At 43.7% G+C, this 27,351-nt stretch overlaps 1 protein-coding gene across 1 annotated transcript in view; it reads left to right on the top strand.

Annotated features, from left to right (window-relative positions):
- The window catches only part of LOC144683959 (beta-arrestin-1-like), a 61,060-nt gene extending 49,771 nt beyond the window's left edge, over positions 1 to 11,289 (top strand). The window contains exon 16 of the mRNA XM_078547583.1: positions 10,397 to 11,289. Coding sequence (XP_078403709.1) covers positions 10,397 to 10,413 — 17 coding nt within the window. The 3' untranslated portion in view covers positions 10,414 to 11,289. The remainder of the gene's footprint in view (positions 1 to 10,396) is intronic.
- Positions 11,290 to 27,351: the final 16,062 nt, after the last annotated feature.

Here is a 27,351-nt window from a genome sequence, read left to right as displayed (position 1 = left end):
TCATATTTGTGATGGAAACCATGTGTTAGGTTTCCTAACAATTTCAGCTCAATTTCCCAGAGCCAGGCAGGACCAGTTACAATACCAGCTGCAGACAGTCAAATCCAGCCCAATTGCCCTAGCTCCAGGCAATGAATTTGTAAAATTCGGGTTGGCGGAATTGATTAGTGCTTGACATCTGTCGCTGTGTGGAAGCTGATAATCATGTCACATTCTTCAGATATGACATAAAATACAGCATTCATTCTGGTGTCTTTGAATAAGACTAGTTTCAAAAGTCCCAAGAATTTTCAGTGGTTTGTCACTGATGTAGGGGAAAATTTTCGGATTCTCTGGTTTGTGGAGAATGGAACAATCATGAAGTGTATTGAATGCTTCATCTCCCATGACATTGACAGATGTGCCTGTATCTATGAGAGCATCTATGGCTGAGAGCCAATGGCCACTGTCACACATGACTGTTTGCTGTGTCGAAAAAGAGAGCATCAAAGTACATTCAGGGGCATCCACCTCTACTTTTGCTACATTCTCTCGCCTTTCCGTTGGCATTGGCCTTAATAGTTGATTTTGCTGATGAATGACAAACACAAGCAAAGTGGTTGAGTTTTCAACAGGTTTCACACTGTTTGACAGAAGACACTCTGGTGTGGGTAAGTACCGCCACAGTGGAAACATCATTTGGGCAAGTCACAATTCTGTTTGTGAGACTGTTATTGCTGCTTTGCAGGTGGTTTCCTGGCATGTGGGCATTTTTTGTTTTATTTTCATGGCAAAGGCTAGTAGTTGTTGCCCATGATTGGCTTGCTAGGCCATTTCAGAGGACAGTTAAGAGTGAACCTCATTACCGTGAATCTGGTGTCACACCACATAGGGACAGCAGATTCCTTCCCTGAAGGGAACTAAGTGGATTTTTACAACAAGTAATGATAGCTTCTTGGCACCTTTACTGAGACTGGCTTTCAATTCCAGATTTTTAATTAATTGTATTTCAATTCCACCAGCTGCCGTGATGAGGTTTGAACCCATGTTATGCAAGTTACTAATCAAATGACGTTACCAAGCCACTGCCTCCCCCCAACAACAATGATTAGTATTGACAGGAGTTTAACTTGGAGTGTGGCAGTTACTTCTGACAGCTTCAACTTCAGTTGCCAGTCTCTGTCTCAGCCTCTCCTGTTCCTTTATTCATTGCCCCTCTGAACTTTCTACAGTCGCATTGTGTTATCGACCTGACATCAGTTCTGATCTTAATATCAATTCTGGGACTGATCACATGGCCAGTCCCATTGGAAAAGTACAAAGTAGAGTCCAAAATATAAATTAATTCAAACTGGTCAAATGTAGTAGTGGTAATGATCTTGCTAATTCCAGCTTTCTGTCTTTCTCAAGTGCTTTTTGACATAGTTAGCTAGAGAGACAACATTCGGTTATTTGTGTTTTGATTTCTCATTCGCATTTCAACATTACCAAAGTAACATTTTGTTGTTAGTTGCCTCAAACGTGTGCAATATTGGTCAATTTTCTCATTTGCTTCAAATGAACAAAATACGCATTGCTATTTTCAAAACACTGGGCAGAATTTTGCCGTCGGCGAGCAGGGGGCGGGGCCCACTCGCCGACGCGTAAAATGACGCAGGATGACATCGGGCGGAACCCCCGACATCATCCCGCTCCATTTAAATTTTCAGGAAGGCGGACCTGCAACAAAATCAGCTGTGCGCCCGCCGACCTATCAATGGCCAATTGAGGCCATTGACAGGATCGTTTAAACAATTAAAGGACCTGCCCATCCAACCTTAAGGTTGGCGAGCAGGCCAGGAGCCCCGGCGGCAAATAGAGAAAACAAGAAACCTCATCCACAGGTGGGATGAGGTTTCATGCAGGGTTTTAAAAATTTTAATAAAGTTATTATGTAAATTATGAACATGTCGCATCTCATGTGACATTGTCACATGAGGGGAACATGTTAAGGAATTTTTTTTTTCTATTTATAATATTTTTCAACGTGGAAGCGATCTCCCTGAGGCTGCACTTAGCCTCAGGGAGATGTGCGCTCTTTCATGTGCATGTGCGAAAGAGCGCACTCTCGCTTTTAGGGAATCCCCCTGCCCCCGCCCGCACAGGAAGCGCATAGCACCTCCCACCGGATGTCACGCTGGGCAGGCCTTAATCCGGCGGGGATCAGCTACCTGCCCGCCGGAGATTGGGTCGGGCCCACCTGCCCAACAGGCAGAAAATTCTGCCCACTATATCAACTGCTCGCAATACTTCAAAGGTGTGTGTCATCTACAAGTTTTGAAGTTGTGCCTTCTATGCCAAGTCTAGGCCATTGATGGTATGATATGTGTACTCTGCCCAAAAGGCAGATCCTTGGCTCAATGTCTGCTGATGCTTCAACCTGAGCCACTTTTTAATGTTTTTTTTCCAGTGGTGATTTGCCATTGCCTTCCACTTTCAGGGGTAGGGTGAGGAAGTATGGCTCAAGTCTACCTCAGCTGGAGTAGGAATCAAACCCAGTCTATGCCATTATCCTGAACCATACACTAGCCAACCAGCTAACTGAGCTAACTGGCCCCAGCTTATTGATATATATCAAGAAAAGCAGTGGTCCTAGTACTGACTCCTGGGAACAGTCCATAAATCAACCGTCCACCACTCCTCTCTGTTCCCTGTCACTCAGCCAATTTCATATCTATGCTGCCACTGTCCATTTTATTCCATGGGCTTTGACTTTGTTCATAAGCCTGTTTAGGACACTTTATCAACACCTTTTGGAAGTCCATATACACCCCATCAATCGCATTCCTGCCATCAGCTGTCTCTCTGTTGCATCGTCAAGTTAGTTAAATGATTTGCCTTTGACAAATCCGCACTAACTTTCCTTAATTAATCCGCATTTATCCAAGTCTAAAGTAATTTTGTCCAAGATTATCATCTCTAAACACTTTACCACCACTGAGGCTAAACTCACTGGCCTGTATTTGCTGGGTTTATCTTTGCACCCTCTTTTGAGCAAGGGTGTAAAGTTTGCAATTCTCAGCCCTCTGGCACCATCCCCATATCCTGCCAGGATTGGAAGATTATGGCCAATTCCTCTGCAAATTTCTGCCCTTACTTCCCTCAGCATCCTTGGATGCATCTTTTCCTGTCCTGGTGACTTATCAACTTTAAGTACAGCCGACCTTTCTAATACCTCCTCTTTATCATTTTTAAGCCCATCCTGTATCTCAGTTACCTCCTCCTTCACTGGGACTTTGGCAGCACCTTCTTCCTTGGTAAAGACAGATATGAAGTACTCATTTAGTACCTCAACTATGTCCTATGCCTCCATGCATAGGTTCTCTTTTTGGTCCTTAATGGGCCCCACCTATTTTCTTGTTACATTTTCACTAGATATAAGCACATAGAAGACGTTTGGATTCCCCTATATGTTAGTTGCCAATCTCTTCTCATACTGTCTCAGCCTCTCCTATTCCTTTATTCATTGTCCCTCTGAACTTTCTACAGTCACATTGTGGTACTGGCGTGACATCAGTTCTGATCTTAATATCAATTCTGGGACTGATCACAGGCCCAGTCCCATTGGAAAAGTACAAAGTAGAATCCAAAATATAAATTAATTCAAACTGGTCAAACGTAGAATCATCCAACTAAACCTAAATTTGGAAACAGATTTGAAATTCCAATTGTAAGCATCTACAGTGATGCACATTTTTTCGGCTAACATAATTTATTTGCAGATTGATTGACAAGGTAAAAACATCAATTATTAATATACTTTCAAAACTGACCCAGTTACTTACAAGTCCAACATCTTGTGGCATGATATAATCCTATCCTTTCTAATGAATAGGAAAATATTTCAGAACTGAATCCAGAGGTACTTGCTGACAATAAATGTCTAGTTTGATTAACTGACACTGCTCAGTGCCCTTGGTTTTATATTGTTTAGTTAATTTCTTATCCATTTTATTCCTTCCTCCTTTTCCCTGGGGTATTTCCCTGTAGCTACAAATCTTTCCAAGATTAAGGTTTTGCCAAGTTCAAGACTGGGCAAGCTTGAGGACTGTACACAGCAATGGTTGGGATTGTGGTTTGTGTTCTGATATATCTTTGCCTCTGCTGAGGCAATGCTGACACGTTGTGAAACACATACTTTAGGAGGTAAAGCATAGACCTCTGAGGCTGGAAATTGGCAACAGCAGCAGGTGAATGCTTTCTACTGACAGATTATAGTGATGAAGGCATTAAACCATGTATAAAATATATTAGTAAGCCAATCGATTAGACTGTGTCATTTGAATGTCATAAAACATGCTAAGTATCTTTTCACCAATATCATTAATAGTATTTTTTACCCTCAAGTTTTTAATTTACATATTGGTATTTCTGGATAAGTACTTAAAAATCAAACAGTTAAGTCCAAATGGGGAATGTTAGCATCTTATTATATACTCTGAAAACCCAGATAGTCAACATCCACCATTTTGTTTTCATTACGTCTCATTCACAAACAGGATGTAAGAAAGTGCTTGTTGTCTGACAAACGATCTTTACCTCACCTCTGACCTACAACCTCTTTCTCTGGGGGGGTGATTTTAACGCCACCCGCCTGGCGAATGCTGAGAGGATGGGCAGGTAACTTACCTTTTCCTGGAGCTGATGGCAGTTAGCAATTTGTGATTTTGACCTGCTCAGTAGAGCAGGCGGCAAGGACACCTGCCCAAAGATAGCAGGACCCTTTTTTACAGAAGCACATTGGAGCCCATTGAGACTGATTGCAATTTTGGGCCTGATCTTCAGTCTGTGCAATTGGGTGGGTTTTGAGTGGGTTAAAATTAGGCCCTTCATTTCAGCAGCCTGAGGGAGAACTGTAATGAGTTTCCTCTCGGACCAATCTATCAGATCGGAACCAGAAGAGGCCCGAGGAGATTTTGTTGTTTTGCTTTGTGCAGTCAGAAGATGGCAGAGTACAGGCCCCGTAAGGGAAGCTTAGACCTCTCTGCTACAGATTCCCTCACCTCTGCCCTGCCCCTCTGCTTGCCATTCACGTGACCATTCATCGGACATTCCTGGCAACTTGGCCTTGGGAGGTGACCTCCACTGTGAGATTTTTCCACCATTTCCAGAAGACTTCCTAAATGTTTTTTCAGTCGCACCACTGAAAACTGGCCCAGAGTTAAAGAAAAAACAAGCCAGCTGCTAAAATGGTGCTTCTCTCTTTCTGTCTTGTTAGTACGACTTGAATTTTGAACTTTCACAATCTGACACATTTTTGCTCCTTCCTACATCCCAGACCATTTATCACAAAAGCAAAACACTGCAGACGTTGAAAATCTGAAATAAAAACAGAAAATGCAGGGAATACTCAGCAGGTCTAGCAGCATCTGTGGAGGGAGAAACAGAGTTCAAGTCTGTGACCTTTTGTTAGAACCATTCTGATAAAGCTCACATGCCTGAAACCTTAGCTCTATTTTCTTCCGCTCCACAGATGCTGCCATTTCCTAACCAGCTTATTCTTTCCCAAAGCTACAAAAGCTTGTTTCCTCCTTCCATTCCACAAAATATAGACTCTTAAAACTCCTGCTTGGCATCACTTGACCTTTCCACCTTCATTCATTCAATTTATCCTTCTATTATTTTTAAACTGGGTGGTGCCTGGATTATTGGGCCTTAATCCTAAACCTAGATTTCTAAATGAATGATCTCACATCTGCAAAGAATTCAAATGAATTTTCTCATCTTGGACTATCTGCAGCATCTGAATCTTATTCAGCCTAACCTCCCAGAAATGTCCCTTGGAGACTGAACAATTGGCCTACTCACATCAAAGTGTAAATGACAAGGAGCTCAATTCAAGCTAGACAGAATAAGAATTCATTTCCCCTCCTGTTTTCAAAGCAATAGGAGGTGGGTCTACAAGTGGCATCTGCCTAGACAGAGAGTATCACAGTTGGATCTTCACTTTGGCATCCACACACCTCCTTGTTACCACAGGAATTACAGGACAATGGTCAGTAGCAAAAATGTCTCCCCTCTATGGTCTGGGGAACTGAAGTCAGTAATGACCCAGCTTCTTGATGCAGTCACAGTGTTGACCCAGGTTCAGCAGACTCAGCCCAGAGGAGATACATCACATGGTATTCAGTGTTGTTATTGACTGATAGCTCTGCCTCAGGAATGTTTGGTGTTGAATGCAGAGTGTTATAAATTTGACCTAATTTATGACATGTATGAAGTGCCCCATTGTCTATCATTTGCTAACCTGCTATTATCTGCCTTTTCATTTCTTTCACTGCTTCAATTAAATTCCAGACAATGTCAGGTAAGCCTGTAATATATATATGAAGGATTGTTATTATGCGATACATAGAGGAGTTCTATACCCATTGAAGAACAGCTAGTGGGGCATAAATTTACTGTCAAAATAAACGTGAGACTAACGGCAATCACCATTATAAATGTATAAATAGTACATCAACTTTAGATGAGAGGAAGAGGCAAGGTTATACTTGAATGTACAAAATTTCCTGTCCCAGCTCAACCACTACATTTGTGAAAACTATTGCACTGTCTACCTCCCCATTGTAATGGAGTGAAGTTGCTATAAATGAATGTAAAGTCTTGTCCATTTTAGTCTAAGTATGCTTTTAACAATGCTATATGTGTTAATTGCTGCCACTCAACTTCTTTGTGGATTCTCATTCCTTCAGGTTTTAATTGTTGCTAAAGATTTTAAAAAATGTAAAATTTAAAATGAAAAAAAAGCTGCTTTAATTTTCCTTTCTGTTTCTTTTCCTCTCTTTTTTTTATTCCAATCTTTCTTACTCTCTTTATTTCTCTTTCTGTTTTGGCATTGCATTCATCCACTTTAATTTACACTTCCTTCTCAGTCATTGCACTGTTAATAATCGTTCAATTTGATTGGTTATGGAGACATACAGTTGGTTGCCTTTTCACTCAGGTCCCAGATACTGTTTCCCTCGCTGCAGTGTTATCAGTTTACACTTTCTGCCACTGGCTACACAAAAATTGAAAAACCTAAATGTACAAGGGCAAGTCCAACTAATGGTAGATACTGTTAGATGCCCTGCCAAAGCAAATTATGGCTCATTGTGTTGTGAATCTACTCCACCAATGTTGACGCTAATACAGAGGAGGTATTTTTTCATAAGAAAAATAACATTCAATATTCCATATAAATACAGTGTTGGTGTATATCTCCTTTTAAAAAATGACACATGTACATAGCACCTTTCAAAACCTCAGGGCATCCCAAGTGCTTTTCAGCCAATGAAGCGCTTTTGAAGTGTGTTCACTGTTGTAATTTGGGAAACATGACAGCCATTTTTTTACACAGCAAGATCCACAAACAGCAATAAGATAATCACCAAGAATTTTTTTATTTTAGTAATGTAAACTAGGAGATAAATATTGTCCAGGACACCAGGGAGAACTTCCATGCCCTTCCTCAAACACTGCCATGGTATCTTTTATGTCCACCTGAGAGAACAGGCGACTTAACACCTTATCTGAAAGTTAGCATCTCTGACAGTGCAGCATTCCCTGAGTACTGGACTCAATTGTCAGCCTGGATTAAGTGCTCAAATTATAATGCTGCTAGATATAATTGCCCAACGCTCCTGAAGTGAATGGTGGGTTCAGTTAAATGTAAATATCGTAGTTCGTTTGACGGACAGGTTCATTCACAAGCTGGATGCATTGCGGAGTAGCATATTCTTGGAGAGAGTGAAACATGTATCAATTTAGAGAGGTACCCAAGTATCGGAGGTACAGAACCAGAGGGGAGATAGGGAGAATTTTTTGATGCAGCAAATTATTATGATGTGGCATGCACTGCCTAAAAATCTGATGGAAGCAGATTCAATAGTAACTTTCAAAAAGAATTTGGATGATACTTGATAAGGAAAAAATGCAGGGTTATGAAGAAAGAACAGGTGATTGGAACTACAAAACAAAAACAAAAATACCTGGAAAAACTCAGCAGGTCTGGCAGCATCTGCAGAGAGGAACACAGTTAACATTTCGAGTCCTAATGACCCTTCAACAGATTCTGTTGAATGGTCATTCGGACTCGAAACGCTAACTGTGTTCCTCTCTGCAGATGCTGCCAGACCTGCTGAGTTTTCCCAGGTATTTTTGTTTTTGTTTTGGATTTCCAGCATCCACAGTTTTTTGCTTTTATCTTGGTGATTGGAACTAATTGGATAGCTCTTCCAAAGAGCCAGCACAGCCACAATGGGCTGAATGGCCTGTTTCTGTACTGTATCATTTTATTTCCAGATACCCTGCTTACCAAATTGACATGTATTGGTCATGTCTGTACTATTGTCCTGTCTCTCCCTCTCTTTCTCTGTCCCCGCAAGTTATACTGCACTCCACACATTGCCTGGTCTTCTCCATCACCCCATCTGGACCCACCATACTTACACTGCAATGCCTTTTCCCTTTTGCTACTCCATTCCAGTATATCTGTGGCAGTTTTAGCCCAGTGATTTTATGCTGGTCTGGTTTCTATTTTGTTCCACTACTCCTGCATTTTGCTTAATAGGATAATGAATATGTGCCAAGCCCACATATGTGCAGTGCTAAAAGCAAAGGCTTTTGATTTCACATGTAAAGATGGTGGATTTGAAGTGCACACCCCATTAACTGTGAGTACAAATGGGAAAATATTGTTAATTGTGGCTGTGGTTTTCTGAGCCTGGGCTTGTACTGGTTTAGTGTGATTCTTGTCACCATACTCTGAACCTGTTCTCATGTTAAACACAACTAGCCCAGGCCACGTACAGCTCACATCCAGTCTTTTAATTACAACAGAATTCTCTGTTTGGATCAAAGAGTCCATTAGCTGCCAAAGCTATTCTCCTCCACATGGCTTTCTAATCTTGAGTAATTGTCTCGCCCTCTCAGTTACTCTTCTTTGAATATCACAGGCTTGATGCTTTGCAAAGGCCTGTCCTCAGTGCTGCTCTCTTACTAAAGGCTATTAAATTTGTATCTGACATTTGAGAGAGCACTGCTGAGGATTGTCCTTTCCAATGTCTCAAGGCCCTAAAATTCAAATGGGAGAATTATGCAAGTGCAGAAAAGAAACTCACTTCAACCCCACATAAGTCTTCAAATTCTTTTTTTCTTCAATGCATATTTTCAACATGGTGCCCACGCATTTTGCTCAGTCAGTTTTGTGGCACTTGTTTGATTGTGCAAAATAAACAATAGTCGCCCCCATTTGAAATTGGTACTTTTTGTTATAGTTCTTTAGTTTACATTTGGATACTTAATGGATATTTGCTTATTTGAACCAATACGAATTATTGACTGCATGGGGTGTTATGCCCCCTAAGATGTGACATTTCTAAGCCCACACTTTCATGTATGATGTCTTGGAAAGTGGGATATTATAGATGCACATCAGGTGGAAGGAATTTAATTATGATGAGGGAAAGTACAAAGAATTCTTGTGCAAAACGGGTATTGAAAATTTGTGCTCCCATCCCACCTTTTCCATAATAAATTCCCATGTCTGCATTAGTAACAGAAATTACATGTATAAACATGTGACCCTGTAATTGCATTGCCCCTGCCCCCACCCCAACCAACCCCCGACTGCTAGTGACGGTGCTGCAGAGTCTCCACTGTGGGGAGTGTGTGTTTACAGTGTGACAAGTTTATATTGCCAGGTGAATGTAGATGTAAAACTTGATAGTGGAAATACTGTATAAAAAGGAGAAATATAAAATCAGACTTAAGGTCGTTTGCATGACCTAGCCCAATTATCCAGGGGCCTTGCTTTATCTCAAGCCTGCATTTGGCTTCTTATGTGAAATCCCGCAGGGCATTTACTAGCATAAAATAGAATAATGGTACACCCAGCTTTGCCAAACCTTAAATCTCGCACTCAATTTTCTGTCCCCCACTTCATAGAAAAATAAGAAACAAAGGGCACAAAATACTGGGGCCAGAGTGCAGTTGGGGGATTGCAGTTGATGTGGTGTTCATGGACTTTGAGAAATATATATTTGACAATATATCACAGGAGATTATTGGAAATTAGGGGGAAGAGTGGCTGGTTTGAAAATTGATTAGAAAGGATAAGCAGAGTGTAGGAGTGAATATGGCAGTTTAAAAAAAAAACTTGTTCAACATAGGAACAGAAGTAGGCTATTCTACCTTGAGCCTGTTCTACCAAAATTAGGCCTCAACCAGGACAGGTATCACATTTAGAGCTACACCAAGTTTTCATTATACGCCAGCAGCAACCATGGAAACCAATTTGAAGCTGCATTGGAAGAGGATGAAAACTTGTGTTTTCATCTATTGTCCATTCAAAGAAAGAAGCAAAATACTGACAATCTCTTTCCTGATTTCCTAGCGCTGAAGACATTGTGATTGAGGAGTTCAATCGCCAAAAGATTGACGGAGAAAAAGACGATGAAGATGAAGGAAAAGCAGCCACGGAAGGAGAGAAATAAATGCGGCAATACAGATGGACAGCAGAGAAGAGGTCATAGATTCATTCATAGTTGTGCGATGCTAAATCAGACAATTAAAAAAAAATAAACAGAACCTTTCCTTCCTATCAAAGGAAGTAATCATTTCAGGGTTGTCATCCATCCAGCTTTAAATTAGACAGTCTGGGCTTTGACTATGCCATCGGGAAATTTCTGAAACATATAGCAGGCAACCTGCATCACTAGCTAAGGACACATATTGGAAAATTGAGCTAATCTTACACACAAATTTCCAAGCATTAATTTAAATGTTAAACACTCATCTCCATTTCTAATATGTGTCGCTGGTCGGTGAGACTGCCTGACAGCGTACCAGTTAAAAGATTATCTCTCAAAGTCTTTCTACTTCAGTAGAAGTCCATTTTTCCACTTTGCTCTGTATTTCATTGGAACATCAGGCTAGAAGGAGGCCATTTGGCCTCTCGATTTTGCTCCACCAGTTAAATTATGGCTGATCTGTGTACCTTAATTTACCTGCCTTGGTTCCATATCCCTTAACACCCTTGCATAAAACAAGCCTATCCATCTCATTTTTGAAATTTTCAATTGACCTAGCCTCAGTAGTTTTTTGGGGAGAGTTCCAGATTTCCACTGTCCTTTTAAGTGAAGAAGCGTGAGATTTGGAGATATGAGTTATTCAAGTTTCAGTGAATTTTCATCAAGAAAAATGACATTGGAATTCAAAACCTGATTGGATTCTATGTCTGGCCCTGCCTATCCTGTTACCTCCTCACTTTGGGTTTGAATAAAGCAAATGGCCTAGTAGGCATTCCGTAGGGATCGTTCCCTCCGGGACACCCTGGTCCACTCCTCCATCACCCCCTACTCCTCAACCCCCACCTATGGCACCTCCTCATGCCCACACAGAAGATGCAACACCTGCCCCTTCACTTCCTCTCTCCTCACCGTCCAAGGGCCCAAACACTCCTTTCAAGTGAAGCAGCATTTTACTTGCATTTCCCCTAACTTAGTCTACTGCATTCGTTGCTCCCAATGCGGTCTCCTCTACATTGGAGAGACCAAGCGTAAACTGGGCGACCGCTTTGCAGAACACCTGCGGTCTGTCCGCAAGAAAGACCCAAACCTCTCTGTCGCTTGCCATTTTAACACTCCACCCTGCTCTCTTGCCCACATGTCTGTCCTTGGCTTGCTGCATTGTTCCAGTGAAGCTCAACGCAAACTGGAGGAACAGCACCTCATCTTCCGACTAGGCACTTTACAGCCTTCCGGACTGAATATTGAATTCAACAACTTTAGATCTTGAACTCCCTCCCCCATCCCCACCCGCTTTCCATTTCTTCCCCCTCCCTTTTGTTTTTTCCAATAATTTATATAGATTTTTCTTTTCCCACCTATTTCCATTATTTTTAAATCTGTAATGCCCTGTCAGTCTTTCCACCCCACCCCCACTAGAGCTGTACCTTGAGTGTCCTGCCATCCATTCTTAATTAGCACATTCTCTTAGATAATATCACCACCTTTAACACATCTTTGTTCCTTTGTCTGTGATATCTTTTGATTATCTGCTCCTATCACTGCTTGCTTGTCCCTACTACCACCACCCCCCCCCCCAACTTCTCTCCCCCCACCTTAAACAAGCTTATATTTCACCCCTTTCCTAACTTTACTCAGTTCTGCTGAAGGGTCATGAGGACTCGAAACGTCAACTCTTTTCTTCTCCGCCGATGCTGCCAGACCTGCTGAGTTTTTCCAGGTAATTCTGTTTTTGTCTAGCAAACCTTAGATGACTCGTAGTAGAAGAACCATCAGCCAAAGGCTATATTTTCCAACCAGCAAGGTTCAGGTGCAGGCATATAGCTTGGGGCTATAGTTCATTTCTCAGAGCTCTATTTAAGAAGGTGCTAACACCTTCAAATTGAGGTTCACAATAAAAATTTAATATCACACAAGCATTCCTAATGCTCAATGATATGAAGATAATAAAAGTGACAGGTGTGTAAAAAAAACCCCAGCCCATTGCCTCTCTGGTACCCTCACTCTCCAGGTGTAGCACCCAGCTGAATGTTCCTAGTTTTTTGAGTCTGTATTGTCCTGTATAGCTGATCAGTCCAAACACATCACCTGTTTGGTTTAAAATTACTTTTCACTAAATTTATTGTTCTACCTTCCTACTTGTTGTGAATAATCCGTACCTTTGACATGTTATATAGATGAACGAGGCATTGTCCTTCCTTCTGGTTAGTTAACCTTGACTTCCTCTAATTGTGTGTCATAGTTCAGCTCCTGAATACTTCAGATCTGTCCCATTGCTCATCCTTGTAATAAACACACCACATTTTGTTTTTGGTGTGGTGTTCTGCATCTAATAGAGCACATTGTAAAACCTCAACACAGCTTGTGCAGATTTGCACTCTACTATTCCAGATATTAACGTATGCTATGTGATTTTAAAAATATCACTTCACCACTTTGTACAGACATTGGGAAGTGATAAGTCTTCTACAACGAGGTCTCTTTTTAAGTTGCGCTGCACTAAATGAATCCAATTTGCACTTATGATGCACATTTTTGACCAATGTGTAATGTAATGTTAAATTTAACCTGTCATTTGAAAAAATAGGAATACTATATTATAGTAGCTAATTTCCATGCCTCCTATCCCCAAAATGAATAACTAAGTAAGTCTTTAGATTTGGTACACTTCATTAATCTGCCCTGCTCCTCAGCAAGTATTAGGGCTGGTGGGGTGGACCATTAGCCATTTAGTCCATATGGTGCTGTCACCATGGAGCCAATGCATGGTAGCTTCATCATGATACCAAGTTACTAAGATAAGGAAATTGGCTCCCTTGACAGTATCCAAATGTAATGTTTAAGTTGATTAAGGCTTTTAAATCAAAATGGAATAAGTTTGGCTCCTAAGATGATGCAGCTACAAGCATGGATTGGGTACAGTACTTTAGACATTAGTATTTTGCTCTTTTAACAGAAGTTACAATTAATCAGTGATGGTTCTTACAAATGATATAACATGGATAAGTCATTATAAGGGAAATGTTTATAGGATGGTGTGATCTGAATGATTTATCAGATGAAATGTACTTGAAGAGTTAACGATTCCCATTTGGAAAGATTTCTCACAGTTAGTATATTTAAACTGTAAAGTACATATGTGTGTTTTAAAACAAACTAGCCTGTGATTGACAGTAAATATTAAAATGAAATAAATATTGTTGCATAACTGCCTTTACACTAGTCTATGTTAATTATTAGTTACTAAACATGATCTTTCATCGAGATAATTCCACAGCAAATTTGTTGTCAATTTCTCTTGGAGGTTTTCTTTTCTTTTCAATATTCCTTTTTCTGTGATTAAGGCTAATTCTCACTCACACAGAAACAGACACAGACACACACACACAAACTCACGCATGCGCGCACACACACACACACACACACACATACAAACACACACAGAAACACACACACATACAGACACACAAACAAACACAGACACAAACACACGTACACAGACACACACAGACAAACAAACACACACACACACAGACAAACACACACACACAGACACACACACACACACACAGACACACACACACACAGACAAACACACACACATACAGACACACACAAACAAACACACACACACAGACAAACACACATACACAGACAAACACACATACACAGACACACACACACAAACACACACACACAGACAAACACACACACACACCGACAAACACACACACAAACAGACACACACACACAAACAGACACACAAACAGACACACACACGCAGACAAACACACACACAAACAGACAAACACACATACACAGACAAACACACATACACAGACACACACACACATACAAACAGACACACACACACAAACAGACACACACAAACAAACACAGACACAAATAAACACACACACACACACACACACCGACAAACACACACACAAACAGACACACACACACAAACAAACACACAAACAGACACACACACGCAGACAAACACACACACAAACAGACACACACAAACAGACACACAAACAGGCACACACACACAGACAAACACACACACAAACAGACACACACACAAACAGACACACACACACACACACACGGATCCCATCGGCGATCACAAGATAATCCCCAGATTTAGGAGCCCTGGATGTTCCATTTATCATGTCTATCCTAGTGACGTTGACAATTGTGGCACCCCTTTCCCAACCCCCCACCCCCACCACCACCATCACCATCACCATCACCACACTGCAACCACACTGCTGTCCAAGCAAAATTCAGCTGATTCACCACCAACTCTGGATCAGACGTGGGGCTACTACAATCCATATGGTTCATTATTACACAATGCAGGACGCATTGGAGGGACCAAATTGTGAAATTTTAAACAGAAACTTCTGGGGCAGAATTATCAGTTTGGCAGATGGGGCAGAGTGGTCGGGTCCTGGATTAATGGCCAGCCAGCATGAAGTGTGCACTGAGAGGCTCAGCATTGCGAGGGTAGGGGCAGGAAGAGGGCGAATGCTGAAGTCAGCACGGGCGCTGGGGAGCGCGGAACGAAAGTTCCCTGAAGGCAGAGAGCTGCCTGAGGGAGCTGAAGAATTTAAAAGCATCAAATAAAGATTTTTAAATCCAGAAAAAAATGCCCACGCATCAGAATCAGTCACCTGAACATATACATGGTGAAAATTCTGCCCGTACATTTTCAATTTTTAAATTTAATAACGGAAACCTCATCCCGCCCTTGGATCAAAAAATGCAAAGTCCATCTGGCAGATTCGCCCGTCTGCCAACCGTAAGGTTGGATGGACCGCGAAAAATCGGGGACAATTGGAACTTTAACGGGCTTAATTGCCCTCTTAATTGTCGGCGGGCGCACTTCCGATTTTAGCACGCACCCACCGACCGAAATATCGTGTGAGTACGGGATGGTGTCGGGACGCTTGCCCGACGTCATCACGCGCTTTTTTAAGCTCGAGTAGGGTCGGGCGCGCACCCGCACGCCGAGTTAAAAATTCTGCCCCTAGTGTAAGTCATCACCTTGAGAACAAAAAAGGGGATGAAACCTGCAGTTCACACTGATCTCCACGAGGTGGCCACAGATTCTCACATTTGAGATGCTCCTCGAGTGGAGGACCACTGTGGCTGCCCAGGAAATGAAATACTTTGATAATTAGGTATCAATTTCCAGGAAGATTTTTACCCGCCTGCCAATGATATTAACTCAAATAATTAAACAATAAAGAATTTGAGAAGTACTGATTAGCCAGAACGCCATAGCTACTGACTCTGTGAAAGAGGAGCTTATATATCAAATGTATAAATAATGGCTTTTATTAAAAAGGCATTGCACCTGCTTGAGGATTTCTTTTTCCCGATTGAAGATGACTGGTTAGCTCCTTGATGGATTTTTTCTCAAAGAAGGATTGTCAGATGTTCACCAGATCTTCTTCGCCTGGGCAGTACTTGGCAAGAATTATATCAAAATATCCAGTGATGGCATCTGCATTTATTTCCTAAATAAAATACATAAAGCATGTGGTCAGATAATTAACTCTTTTCCTCAACTCAATTTCCTTTTTCCTTTCATAATCTTTTGTGCTCTTCTTTATTTTACCAATATTGTGATGGCCATTGGTCCTTCAAGCTGACCTTTATTTGCCCAATTACAATCCGACTCATTCTTAATTGTGACTGCATCTGCACTGTTCTGAAATCCAAAATCGCAAGGAAAATTGGGTGCGTGTCTAATGAGCAGCCGATCTGCTGCCACCCATTATATATTTGTACCAAAGTTGAACTTTCCCAACATTCTTTCACAAGAATCCAAACCTGTGGAATTCCTTTCGTCTCCTTCACCCTTCCCTTCCTTGCCTATTGCTTTCAGGATACGGGCAGCGCCACATTTATTGCCCAATGGCCAGTATTCTTCTAAGTAACGATTGTACAACTGAGTGGATTGTTAGGCCACTTCAAAGGACATGAAAGCTCAACAACCTGCTGTAGACTAAAGTCACATTTGGACCTACCAGGTATGGCTGGATGGCCCCAGTGGCCATTAATAAAGTTGTTGGTTCTTTATGACAATCTGGCAGCTTTCTTAGTGATCCTGTTCTGGTACTAGCCCTCAAATTGCTTGATTTATTGACTTTAATTGCATTTTTTTGCTCTAACGCATTTGAACTCCCAAACCCTGGGTTTCTAGTGCAGCACCATAATTATTACGCTCACTGCACAGAACCTTGTTGAGGCGTCGGGGGTCTTGCCTGGCGGCTGGAGGGCAGGTGAGAGGCCTGAGCTGCCTCTTTTCCAGAAGGCCTGCCAAACCAATCAGGCGGAAGTGAGGCCAGCGTCCGGCCTTCCCCTGGAATCAAGGCTCAGGGGTGGAAGTCTTGCCTACCGAGAGCTGCCGGCAGTAACAACTTTACTTTAAATGGATTACCACGACTGCTAAGGTGTCACTTATGAAGATTTCATCATAAAGAAATTCAATGAGCAGATCAATCTGCCAAACAAAGCCTCTAAGTAGACTTGAGGACAAAATAGGTAACAGATAAGCTTTTCTTGTCAATAACTCTATTCAGAATGATGCCAAAATTTCACGCAAAAAAGGACGTATTTTAAGGAATATATGTTCTATGCCTGCATTGTTCACAAGGTCACAAGATTTGTACATTCAGCCTATCTTAATTCACCCTTCTAAAACAAGACTACACCTCCTCCTATCCCTTCCTTGCCTCAAGGCTCCAAGGTTTCATACAACTCCACTCTTACTTATCACAACAGCATTCATGAAGTAGGTGTTTCAGATCACCACCACCTGCAAGCTTCCCTCCAAGTATTGTCCTGACTTGGAGATATATCAGTGTTCTGCCATCATCGCAAGGTCAAAATCCTGGAACTCCATAGCTAACAGCATTAACCTAACTTTCACCACACAGGCTGAAGAAGTTCAAGAAGATGCTGGCCACCACCTTCTCAAGGGAAATTAGGGATGGGCATTAAATACTGATCTTACCCAGAGACACCCACCTCCTAAAACCAAAAGAGAATGTATGCCTCTCATTTTTTCTTCCCATGTGCACTGCTTTATAGATGCCTGTGTTAAATGTCATCTGCCTTTGTTCTGTCCACACACATTATGGCCCAAAAATGCACAAGACACTAGGGTTTGTGTCTAGCAGTTCCCTCCAGTGTTGACTTCTTTGAAGAGGTAACCAAAAGGCACCTGATCCAGTACAGGTGCATCTCAAGCTCCCCCTAGCCCGCATCAGGTACACGCCACAAATTCAGGTAAGTGGGCACCCCAGAGAAATGGTGTAAATGGGTTTCTGAATCTCAGTTGTTGATAAATAAGAATCACCGAGCTATGAATTAACTCCACTCACTTTTCCCCATTTTCCTACGTTACTTCTATTGTATCCCTTTCTTATTGATACCAAGTTTTGCTCTGAATTCACACAGCTTTAAGCCTAACTACTGATCTTATGCATTGAACTTTATCAAATACCTTTTGTAATCTAAATGCACAACACCCTGGAGTTTACCACAGTTTGTCACTTCCTCAAAGAAATTAAGGAGTTGATCAGACAGGCACTTCCCATTTTTAAACCATGTTGATGGCAGTTTACAAGGCATTCATTGTACAGATAATCCTAAAGGTTACTACCAATAATTGATTCCATCAGTTTATACAATAAGATCAACACATCAATAGTAGCCTTTGTCTGTCGTCTCATCCTTCTTGAACACAAGAATCATAATAGTCCCCTTCCAATAGTGCCCCCAACTATCTCACATAGATTGTCAATGCCTCACAGATCTCTTCATTCATGGCCAGGATCTTTAGGTCGGTGAGCAGGGGCGGGGCCTGCTCGCTGATGCGTAAAATGACGCGGGATGACATTGGGCGGAACTCCCAACATCACCCCGCCTCATTTCAATTTTCAGGTCGGCGGGGGCGCAGCCGAATCAGCTGTGCGCCCACCGACCTGTCAACGGCCAATTGAGGCCATTTAAAAACTAATTGAGATACTTAATGAACCTGCCCATCCAACCTTAAAGTTGGCGGGCAGGCCGGGAGCCCTGGCGGACTTCAGAAAAAAGCATGAAACCTCATGAGGTTTCATGAGGGTTTTTAAAGTTTTAATAAATGCATGCTTTAAAGTGATGGACATGTCCCAACTCATGTGACAGTGTCACATGAGGGGACATGTCAGGGAAATTTTATTTTTGCCCCTTCACCATTTTTAAAATTGGCGCCGATCTCTCTGAGGCAGCACTTAGCCTCAGGGCGCACCCTTTCACTCTCGGCTGAAGGAATCCCCTCACATCCCCCTCTCCCCCACCCCGGCCCCCGCTCCTGCACTTCCCCCCCCGATGGGGGGATAATTCTTCCCCATGTCTCTCAAGACTCTGGGATGTGTTAAGTTGCTAGAAAGGATAACTAAAGTTGCCCTGAATGATAGCCTCAAAAGAGGAGAAGTATCAGGGGCAGAACTTTCAGACTGGCATGCGGGCGGGCCCAACCCACTCGAGCGTAAAATAGCGCGTGATGGCGTCGGGCGTCATCCCGCACTCACACGATATTTTGGCTGGCGGGCACATGCCAAAGTTGGAAGCTTGCCCGCCAACAATTAAGAGGGCAGTTAAGCCCATTAAAGTTGTAATTGTCCACGATTTTTCATGGTCCGTCCACACGTATGGTTGGCAGACGGGCAAATCAGCCAGGCCACTTTTACGTTTTTCATGAAACCTCATCCAAGGGCGGGATGAGGTTTCCATTATTAAATTTTTTTTTTTAAATCTCCGACAGAATTTTTATAATGTACATGTTCAGGCGACTGTGACGCTTGGACATTATTGATCTGATTTCAAAATCTTTATTGAATGCTTTTCAGTCTTCAGCTCACGGGAGGTAGCTCACCACCTCCAGGGGGTGCTTACTCCACACTCGGCCGTGCCCAAGTTTACGTCACCCTCGTCCCATCCCCACCCCGGCAGCGCTGAGCATTTCATTGCGCGCTTCACTCTGGCTGGCCGCTAATTAGGTCCATTCCCCTGGCCGCTCCCAGGCCCATTGACCGCACCCGCCCGCTGAACTGACCATTCTGCCCCAGGGATCTTCTGGAAAAGAAGAACCTGTCTCATTAAGTTCGTCGGGCAGAATTTTTTACTCTGCGTGCGAGCGTGTGCTCGAGTGTAAAATAGCGCGTGATGACGTGGGGGGCGAGCGTCCCCACGCGATACTTCGGTCGGCCGGCACGCGCGGGTGCCAGAGCTGCGCCCACTGTTAATTAAGAGGCCAACTGGCGCACTGGGCACCCTCTGCTTCCGCCCGCACCTCAGGTGAGCATGAAATGCCCTCAACGCTGTACACCGACATTCCAGCCGAAGATCTAACGCCCACCGAGGCACTGGTATCTGCACTGGTGCCTGGTTCAGAGAGCGGGTGCGATGCAGGTGCACCTGGAGCCTGGCGGTCTTCAGGTGGGTCTTCGGGGTCCTGCGATTGGGTGCGTGGTGGCAAATCTAAGGAAGAACAACAACATGTCATTAGCTTAAGTCATCACACTGTCACTGTGCATGCCGGGCACCCTGGTGAGACCATGGAGATCTGCACCATGGTGCCATCGTCTTTCAATGATCAATGGGGAATCCAGTTTTGAGGCTCCCATCAATGATGAGGCTACACAAGAGTGTTTGCACCACTGAAACTCTCACCTCTATGCCCTGCACTCTTATCGTCGTCTAACACCCCCACCTCTCCACGGCCGGTTGACCGAGGTGGGTGATGGTTCTCCATCTCCAAAGTGTCCTGCTTGAATCTGGTTAGGGTTAGGAGGCTTGGGAGGCCCTCATTGGTCTGCGACCTCTCAATGTTTTTATGGGCTGTCTTCTGCTCAAAAGACAGAGGAGCATTCATTAGTCCACTCTCTACCTGCAGCGCCATTGCAGCCTGGCCAACTCTGCCTTAGGAGCACCTTGGAGGACACATCGGAGTCGCAAGGCACTTAGTCCAAGCATCCAGGGTTCATCGCCTTGGCCATTTCTGGCGCCATTGACTGTTGGTACTCAGACTCTAACACCCTTGAGCTCCACAAGGGGATGGCCAGTCCTTAACACTTCAACACACCGATCCATGCCAACATGGTACTCCCCCTTCCTGAGCTCAGCAGGTCATTAAACCTCTTGCAGAACTGGACCCAGGTGCGCCGCACAGCATCATGGCTGCTGACCAGCACTGCCACCTCCTCTCAAGCTCTTTTTGTAAGGTGCAGCGGCCTCCTCCTTCCATCCCTGGGGGCAAGGGTGCCCCTCCCGGCAGCCACCTCCTCCAGGAGGACCGCGAGGCACACATCAGAAAACCCGGGTGGTGGGGGGGGGATTGAATGCCCACGCCCAACATGCCATCCTGCCTGGCGTCTGCAGCCGCGTTTGAGTCCATGATTTTTAATCTCCTGCTGACAACACCGAGGATGCCTCCATCACCGGCAGCCTTCCAGGGCCTGACTGCGTTGGTTTTAAACCAGCCGCCGGGTCGCCAGTGGATCCGTTGGCCAACAGGCCCCCGCCCCCACCCATCCCTTCCCAACCACTGGGGAGCCACTGTTCATGCTCAGTGGGCCTTATTTGGCCTGCCAGTGTGAAATCACTGTCGGGGTCCGATCACAGCCTGTTTCCCAGCTCTTCCCAGGCCCGCCGGCCACACCCACATGCCAAACTCAAAATCCTGCCCATCGATTTCTTTGGGAAGGTCACTATGTTAGTAGATGATGTTATCCTGGTACATTTTGCATATCTAGACTTTTAAAATGCCTTTGATAAAGCATTGCATAAAGACTATCATTTGTGGGATTGATGAACAAATTTGGGTTAGATAAGGAATTAGTTACATTTGCATTGACTAAAAGCAGCTGTCAATGATAGAGAGTCTTTGTGAGGTCTGGTTACAAGTTGAATGTTATATGTTCAGCATTAGGGCTGTAACTCTTCATCAGATGAAAGCACAGGGGAAATATTTGTAGATGTGGCAAACGTACGTGTGGCTGTAAGGACTTTGGATGTAAAAATAGTTGCTGGTGGATCTAGGTGGGGTGATGGGCCCATGGTTGACAGATGACTCTTAGTAGAGATATATGTAGCATAATGCACTTAGGATTTGCCATCTCCAACCTTGCAGTGTTGTGCACTAACGGCTTTTGAGCATTAGAAGGACCTAAGGATTATAGTGCATGATTCACTGAAGGCCCATCTGGTTCCGTGTGACTAGTGCAGCTTGGCAACAATTCACACATATACAGCACACACTGGGGAGAAAGGATAACTCACTCCTGTTTGGTGCTGTACAGTTTATGAGTGTGTCAGTGTTAGTTCCTGTACAGGACATATAATTTTATCCAGAGCTTGCAACACTTGCTCAGAAGATGACACTGAGACACATGCAGGAGCTGAGACTGAGCGAGTCCCTTAGCCTGAAGTATACAAGTGTGAAGTTGAGCAACAGGAGTCGTTGGACAACAATCAGGGTTTGGATCCTTGGTTGATAACTGGGCACCCCCACCCCCACCCCCACCTCTCAGTGAAGCCAATTGTAACACGCTCCAGCTGAGTTCAGCCCACTCAAACCGGATCTGTGGCGATGCCATTGGTGTTTCAGTGGGTGGGGTGGGTGTTGCCCTTTAAGAATCAGCCAAACATTATTAAATGCTGTAGACATTTTGTGCAGTATCGTTTTATTCACTGTCCTCAAAACACCACATTTATGTTATTTTAAGCAAGTCAACATATAAATGATCTAAAGTTTTGTTTTAGAATATGATCATTCAATAAAACTCTAGTGACATGTCTTACACCAGGAACACAGGATTACAGAAAGAGCTCAAAAAAATGACTGGAAATCAGGGTCTTCTGACTGAATTTTATTCCTTGCATCACTTGCAACACACAGTAGGATAAAATCTACCATCTACAGCTTGTGTATTTTTCAGTATCACCTCTTATACACGTGCACAATACAATGCAAAAGGTCATCGACCTGAAATGGGAGGGCAGGGCGGAGGGCGTTGGCTGGTTAGTGGGGGGCAGGGGTTGGGTGGTCAGTGAGAGGGAAGGGGCCAGGTGACCAGTGGCTGGTGGGCAGTGGTGGGGCGTGGTGTGGTGGTCAATGGGAGGGGTAAGGTGGTCAGTGGGGTGGGCTCAGTAGGGAAGTTGGTCAGTGGTGGAGGTTTGGGTGGTCAGTAGAGGGGGGTTGATGTCTGGCGGTCAGTGGAGGTGACAATTGGGGGGAAGGGAGGGTAGTTGGGGGGAGTCTCGTGGAGGGGGCGGGGCTATGAAGGGAGTCCCGTGGGGGGGGTTGAGGAGTAGCTGGGGGGCTCATGCATGGGTCAGGGGAGTTGGGGGAGTTCCATGGGGGGGTCAGGGGTAGTTGGGGGATTCCATTGGGGTCGATGAGCTGGGTAGAGTGCCGTGGGGTGGTCGGGGGTATAATCGGGGGTTTGGGGGTGTTAGTAGGGATGGTGGGGTGGTAGTCGGAGGGGTGGCCAGATGGGGAAGTTGGGGGGCTATAGGGAGGGTGGGGGGGAGGTGGTCAGTACTATAGTTACCTAGAAGTTAGGAGTGGTTTTAATTATTCTAAATTTTTCTGGGTAACTATTAGTGTAAGACAGTCAGAACCATCCAAAGTTTCCGGTTTAAATCATACTTTAAGATGGTTCCCATTGCAGGGCAATTGTCCAAGGGAAGGTTGTACTTCCAGGGCAATTGCAATGCAATCCTTCCCTGGGGACCTCCGGGGAGCGTTCCACAGCATATCTTTGGGGTACACCCCAGTTACGATGCCCCAGAGCTCGGAAGTTAAGGGCCATTAACTCTGTTCCTTTCTGTACAGATGCTGCTAGGCTTACAGAGTGTTCCAGCATTTTCTGGTTTTATTTCAGATTTCCAGAACTCTCAGTGTTTTTGCTTTTGTAAAAATGAACAAAATCTCATTCCCAACTGGCACTGTTTGGTCTGTGTTTGTTTCATTTCATTCCTATACATAAACATTGCACAATAGACAAACGCTAACACCTTTACTACCTCCCGTATTATGCATCTGATATAAACCTGAATACCAGCTGGTTCACGCGTATATTGTGAAGACAATAACTGCATGGCTTGCTCGAATAAAGAAGTTGGCATAGTGATTGTGCCAGTAATAGAACGGGCACTTGCTGCAGATCTCAGTTGACTACAGACTGTTGGTTGTGTTCATGGCATCCATGTCCCATAAACAACCAATGTGCATGAAGCACCCAACAGATGCACGATTCTTCAATGGATTGCACACCATATGCACAGTGATGTCATCTTTTATCCAGTGCAGTCAGTGCGCCACGACAAAGTTGTGCCTTGACTTCATTTAATCAAATAATAAAGTAGGAGTTCTTCCGATACTCCAATTGGGGAATACGTTGCTTGAAATGAGATGTTTTATTAAATATAGTTCAGAAACGTAGCTGAAAAGCCAAGGCACATTGGATACAACATAACCAAGAGTTCCGAAGTCAAGGTCAGCAGAGTGTCATGACTAGTTAACGCCAAGTTTGCATCTTAAAACCTAAGGGATTGTACAAGGGAGGGTCAACTGAGAGAGGAGAAGAGTTTCACAGCTTTATGGTCATAAGAAAAACAGTGCTACAATCGAATGTTTAATGTATGTTTAGCTCAAAACAACAGGAGCATTGTGGTGATCGAGGAAAATATATATGACAGTGGAGGTTGGTGAAACAAGACAGAAAAGTAAATAGATCATGCTTAAGATCTTCATTCCTCTTTGGTCCTGAATTAGCTGATTTCAGCTGCAGTATTGGTAGGCACACTACAATTGTCCTCAGTACCCTGGACTAGGGGAAGGAAAGAATCAACTACAGTTCCCGATTACTAATTATGGGTTTATTGCAAAATACTTTATGTGAATATTACATAAGGACAGTACTATGCGTGGTAGCCTCCTGACATATGTTGCCTACACTCACTCATGGAGCAGAATTTTCGAGTCGGTGGGCGGCCTCGATCACCGGGCCCCGGAGCGGCCGGGGAATGGACTGCCGACCACGATCGCCCCCCGACCGCAATTTCACGCTGGCTGGCCAATTAACGGCCAGCCATTGTGAAAGGCGCGCTGAAAGGCTCAGCGCTGCCGGGGTAGGGGGTGAGGGGGGAGAGGGCGAGCGCTGAAGTCAGCGTGGGCGTGGGGGGAGCGCGGAAGGAAAGCTCCCTGAAGGAAGAGAGCTGCCTCAGGGAGCTGACAAATTTAAAATCAATAAAGACGGAATTTAAAATCCAGAAAAAAAAGTCCACATTATCAGGGTGAGGCACCTCAACATACGCATGATGAAATATTTTTCAAAACATTTTGATTTTTAAAAAATCAGTCATCCCACCCTTGGATGAGGCTTCCTCAAAAATGCAAAGGCTGATTCGCCCGCCCGCCCGCCAATCTTAATGTTGGATGGGCAGTGAAAAATTGCCAGCAATTACTACCTTAATAGCCTTAATAGGCCTCTTAGTTGTCGGCGGGTTCACCGCCGACTCTTGCGTGGCTCCCCACGACCAAAATATCGCGTGAGCACGCAACGACATCGGGACGCTCGCCTGACATCATCGCGCGCTATTTCACACTCGAGCACATTGGGCGCGTAGCCGCACGCTGAGCAGAAAATCCCGCCCATGAAGAATAGCCGCTTGGGTGAGACAATGGAGACAGATCAGTGTTACACCTGAAGGAAACCTTGAAGTGATGTGCTAATCTCGAGTTTCTTTTATTCCCAGACCCTCTAAAATATACCCGTCAAAGAATAACAAAGGCGCTACAAGAGTGACCTTGGAGTGCAATTGCTATAATGTGCTTACTCCTATCAGAAGGTCATCTAGAGTTCAATTGACAATGAAAATTGCCACACGGATCAGTCAGCATTTAAGAAACTGTTCCCCACAGTGAATAATTGCTTGCAGGAGTGGAGGGATGTAAACCAGGGCAATAAAGTAGCTTTTGAATCTGAATAATCAATCATAGGGACAATGCTTGTTCCATGCTGAGTGTTGGCAGGAGAAATGGGTGTTGCTTCTCTTGGCATTGCACTGTGCCTTTCATCAGAATTTCATAAAAAGTCACCAAAAACATTGCTGACCACACAAATACATAAATGTGTGAGTGTCATTGAAGATTGGATGCAAGATCGAGGCTCCTGTCAAAGATGAAAGTCAACAAGAAAATACCAGTGAAACCCAAACACTTAGGCAACATATTATTTGATCCCGAACACAAGTTCACTGCCAGCTGGTGTGTCATGCTTTTTTTCTGAACCTGGAAGTAGTGGCAGATGCTTCTAAGTCTCTGCCAGCAGATTTCCTTGAGGTGTTTGTACAGAGTTCTGTGCTCTGCAAAATTCCTTCCAGAATAGTTTTGCTCGACGACATTTTACAAGGGGGCCTCAGTTCCCACTGATATCTTGCTTCAGGGTCATCCTCAGGGATTCTACAACATTGGAGAATGATGAGAGGCAGGTCCGCGCCTACAATTTTCCACGCAGAGATCTCCTGGTTTACAATGAAGCCATCGTCAGCAAATGCTGATTTGCAGATTACCACAGGAAAATAGTAAAACTATAATGTAGAAATATTAGCAGATCAGCATCAGGATACTTAGTGTGTTCATATGCCATTGCTCTGCTTGCTGCTCCAAGCAAGGGCTTGTCCTGTTTGTTTTCATAAAACTAACATTTCTGATAAAATGGTGAATTCTTTTGCGAGGTGAATATTACACTTGAAATTACAAATGCCCAAGTTTAACTCAGGATAAACAGCTCGCTGAAGTAAGGCCTAGGAAAGTTTAAGGCCTAGGCCTCATTAAAGGACACCAGGCCTGACTCCCGTCTAAACCTGGTATCAATGTGACACCAGCAGGCATAAATCTGGCAAGCATAATAGAAGGCTGTAGCCAGAACCCTGGAGTGTATGTTTGGTTTTGGTCAGCAGTGCACAAATTAAAACAAACAAGGGGCAAATTTTCATACAAGTTTCTCCTACTCGTTTGCTGTAACCTTGATGGAAAGGCTGCAGAAACTCTGGGAAAACAGTATTAGCCCCATTTATTCCAATGTTACAAGGTTTCTACAGCCCTTCCACTGAACTTATATCAGAGAAGTCAGAACCTTCTATTCACCTCAACAAAAACAGAATTACCTGGAAAAACTCAGCAGGTCTGGCAGCATCGGTGGAGAAGAAAAGAGTCGACGTTTCGAGTCCTCACGACCCTTCAACAGACAGAACAGAAGTTCTGTTGAAGGGTCATGAGGACTCGAAACGTCGACTCTTTTCTTCTCCACCGATGCTGCCAGACCTGCTGAGTTTTTCCAGGTAGTTCTGTTTTTGTTTTGGATTTCCAGCATCCGCAGTAGTTTTTTTGTTTTTATCCTTCTATTCACCTCCTAGTTCTACTAGAGAGCGTAGAGAGCAAACAAAATGACTGACTTCAAATGTAAAGGTTTGAGGAAAGATTAGAGCAACCCTAGTCTGAAAGGAAGGGATATTACCAGATACACGTCATATTAAATCTATAGATGAACCCAGAGTATTACTTCAAAAATATTTCCACTTATGCAGCATTTTCACGCAATCCATTAAGTATCCCAGAGAGTGTGGTTACAAGAGTGAGTGCAGAGACTAAGCCAGTTACTTTATCGTGACAATCTCTTTCATGTATCAGAAAATAATGTTGTAAATAATGTAGCCAAATGGCAGCCAGAGCATAATGTGCTTGCTC

Source organism: Cetorhinus maximus, chromosome 8, assembly GCF_964194155.1.
Source record: "Cetorhinus maximus chromosome 8, sCetMax3.hap1.1, whole genome shotgun sequence".
Classification (NCBI taxonomy): Eukaryota; Metazoa; Chordata; class Chondrichthyes; order Lamniformes; family Cetorhinidae; genus Cetorhinus; species Cetorhinus maximus.
Note: the sequence above shows the minus strand (reverse complement) of the source record. Positions and strands in the feature narration are given on the sequence as shown.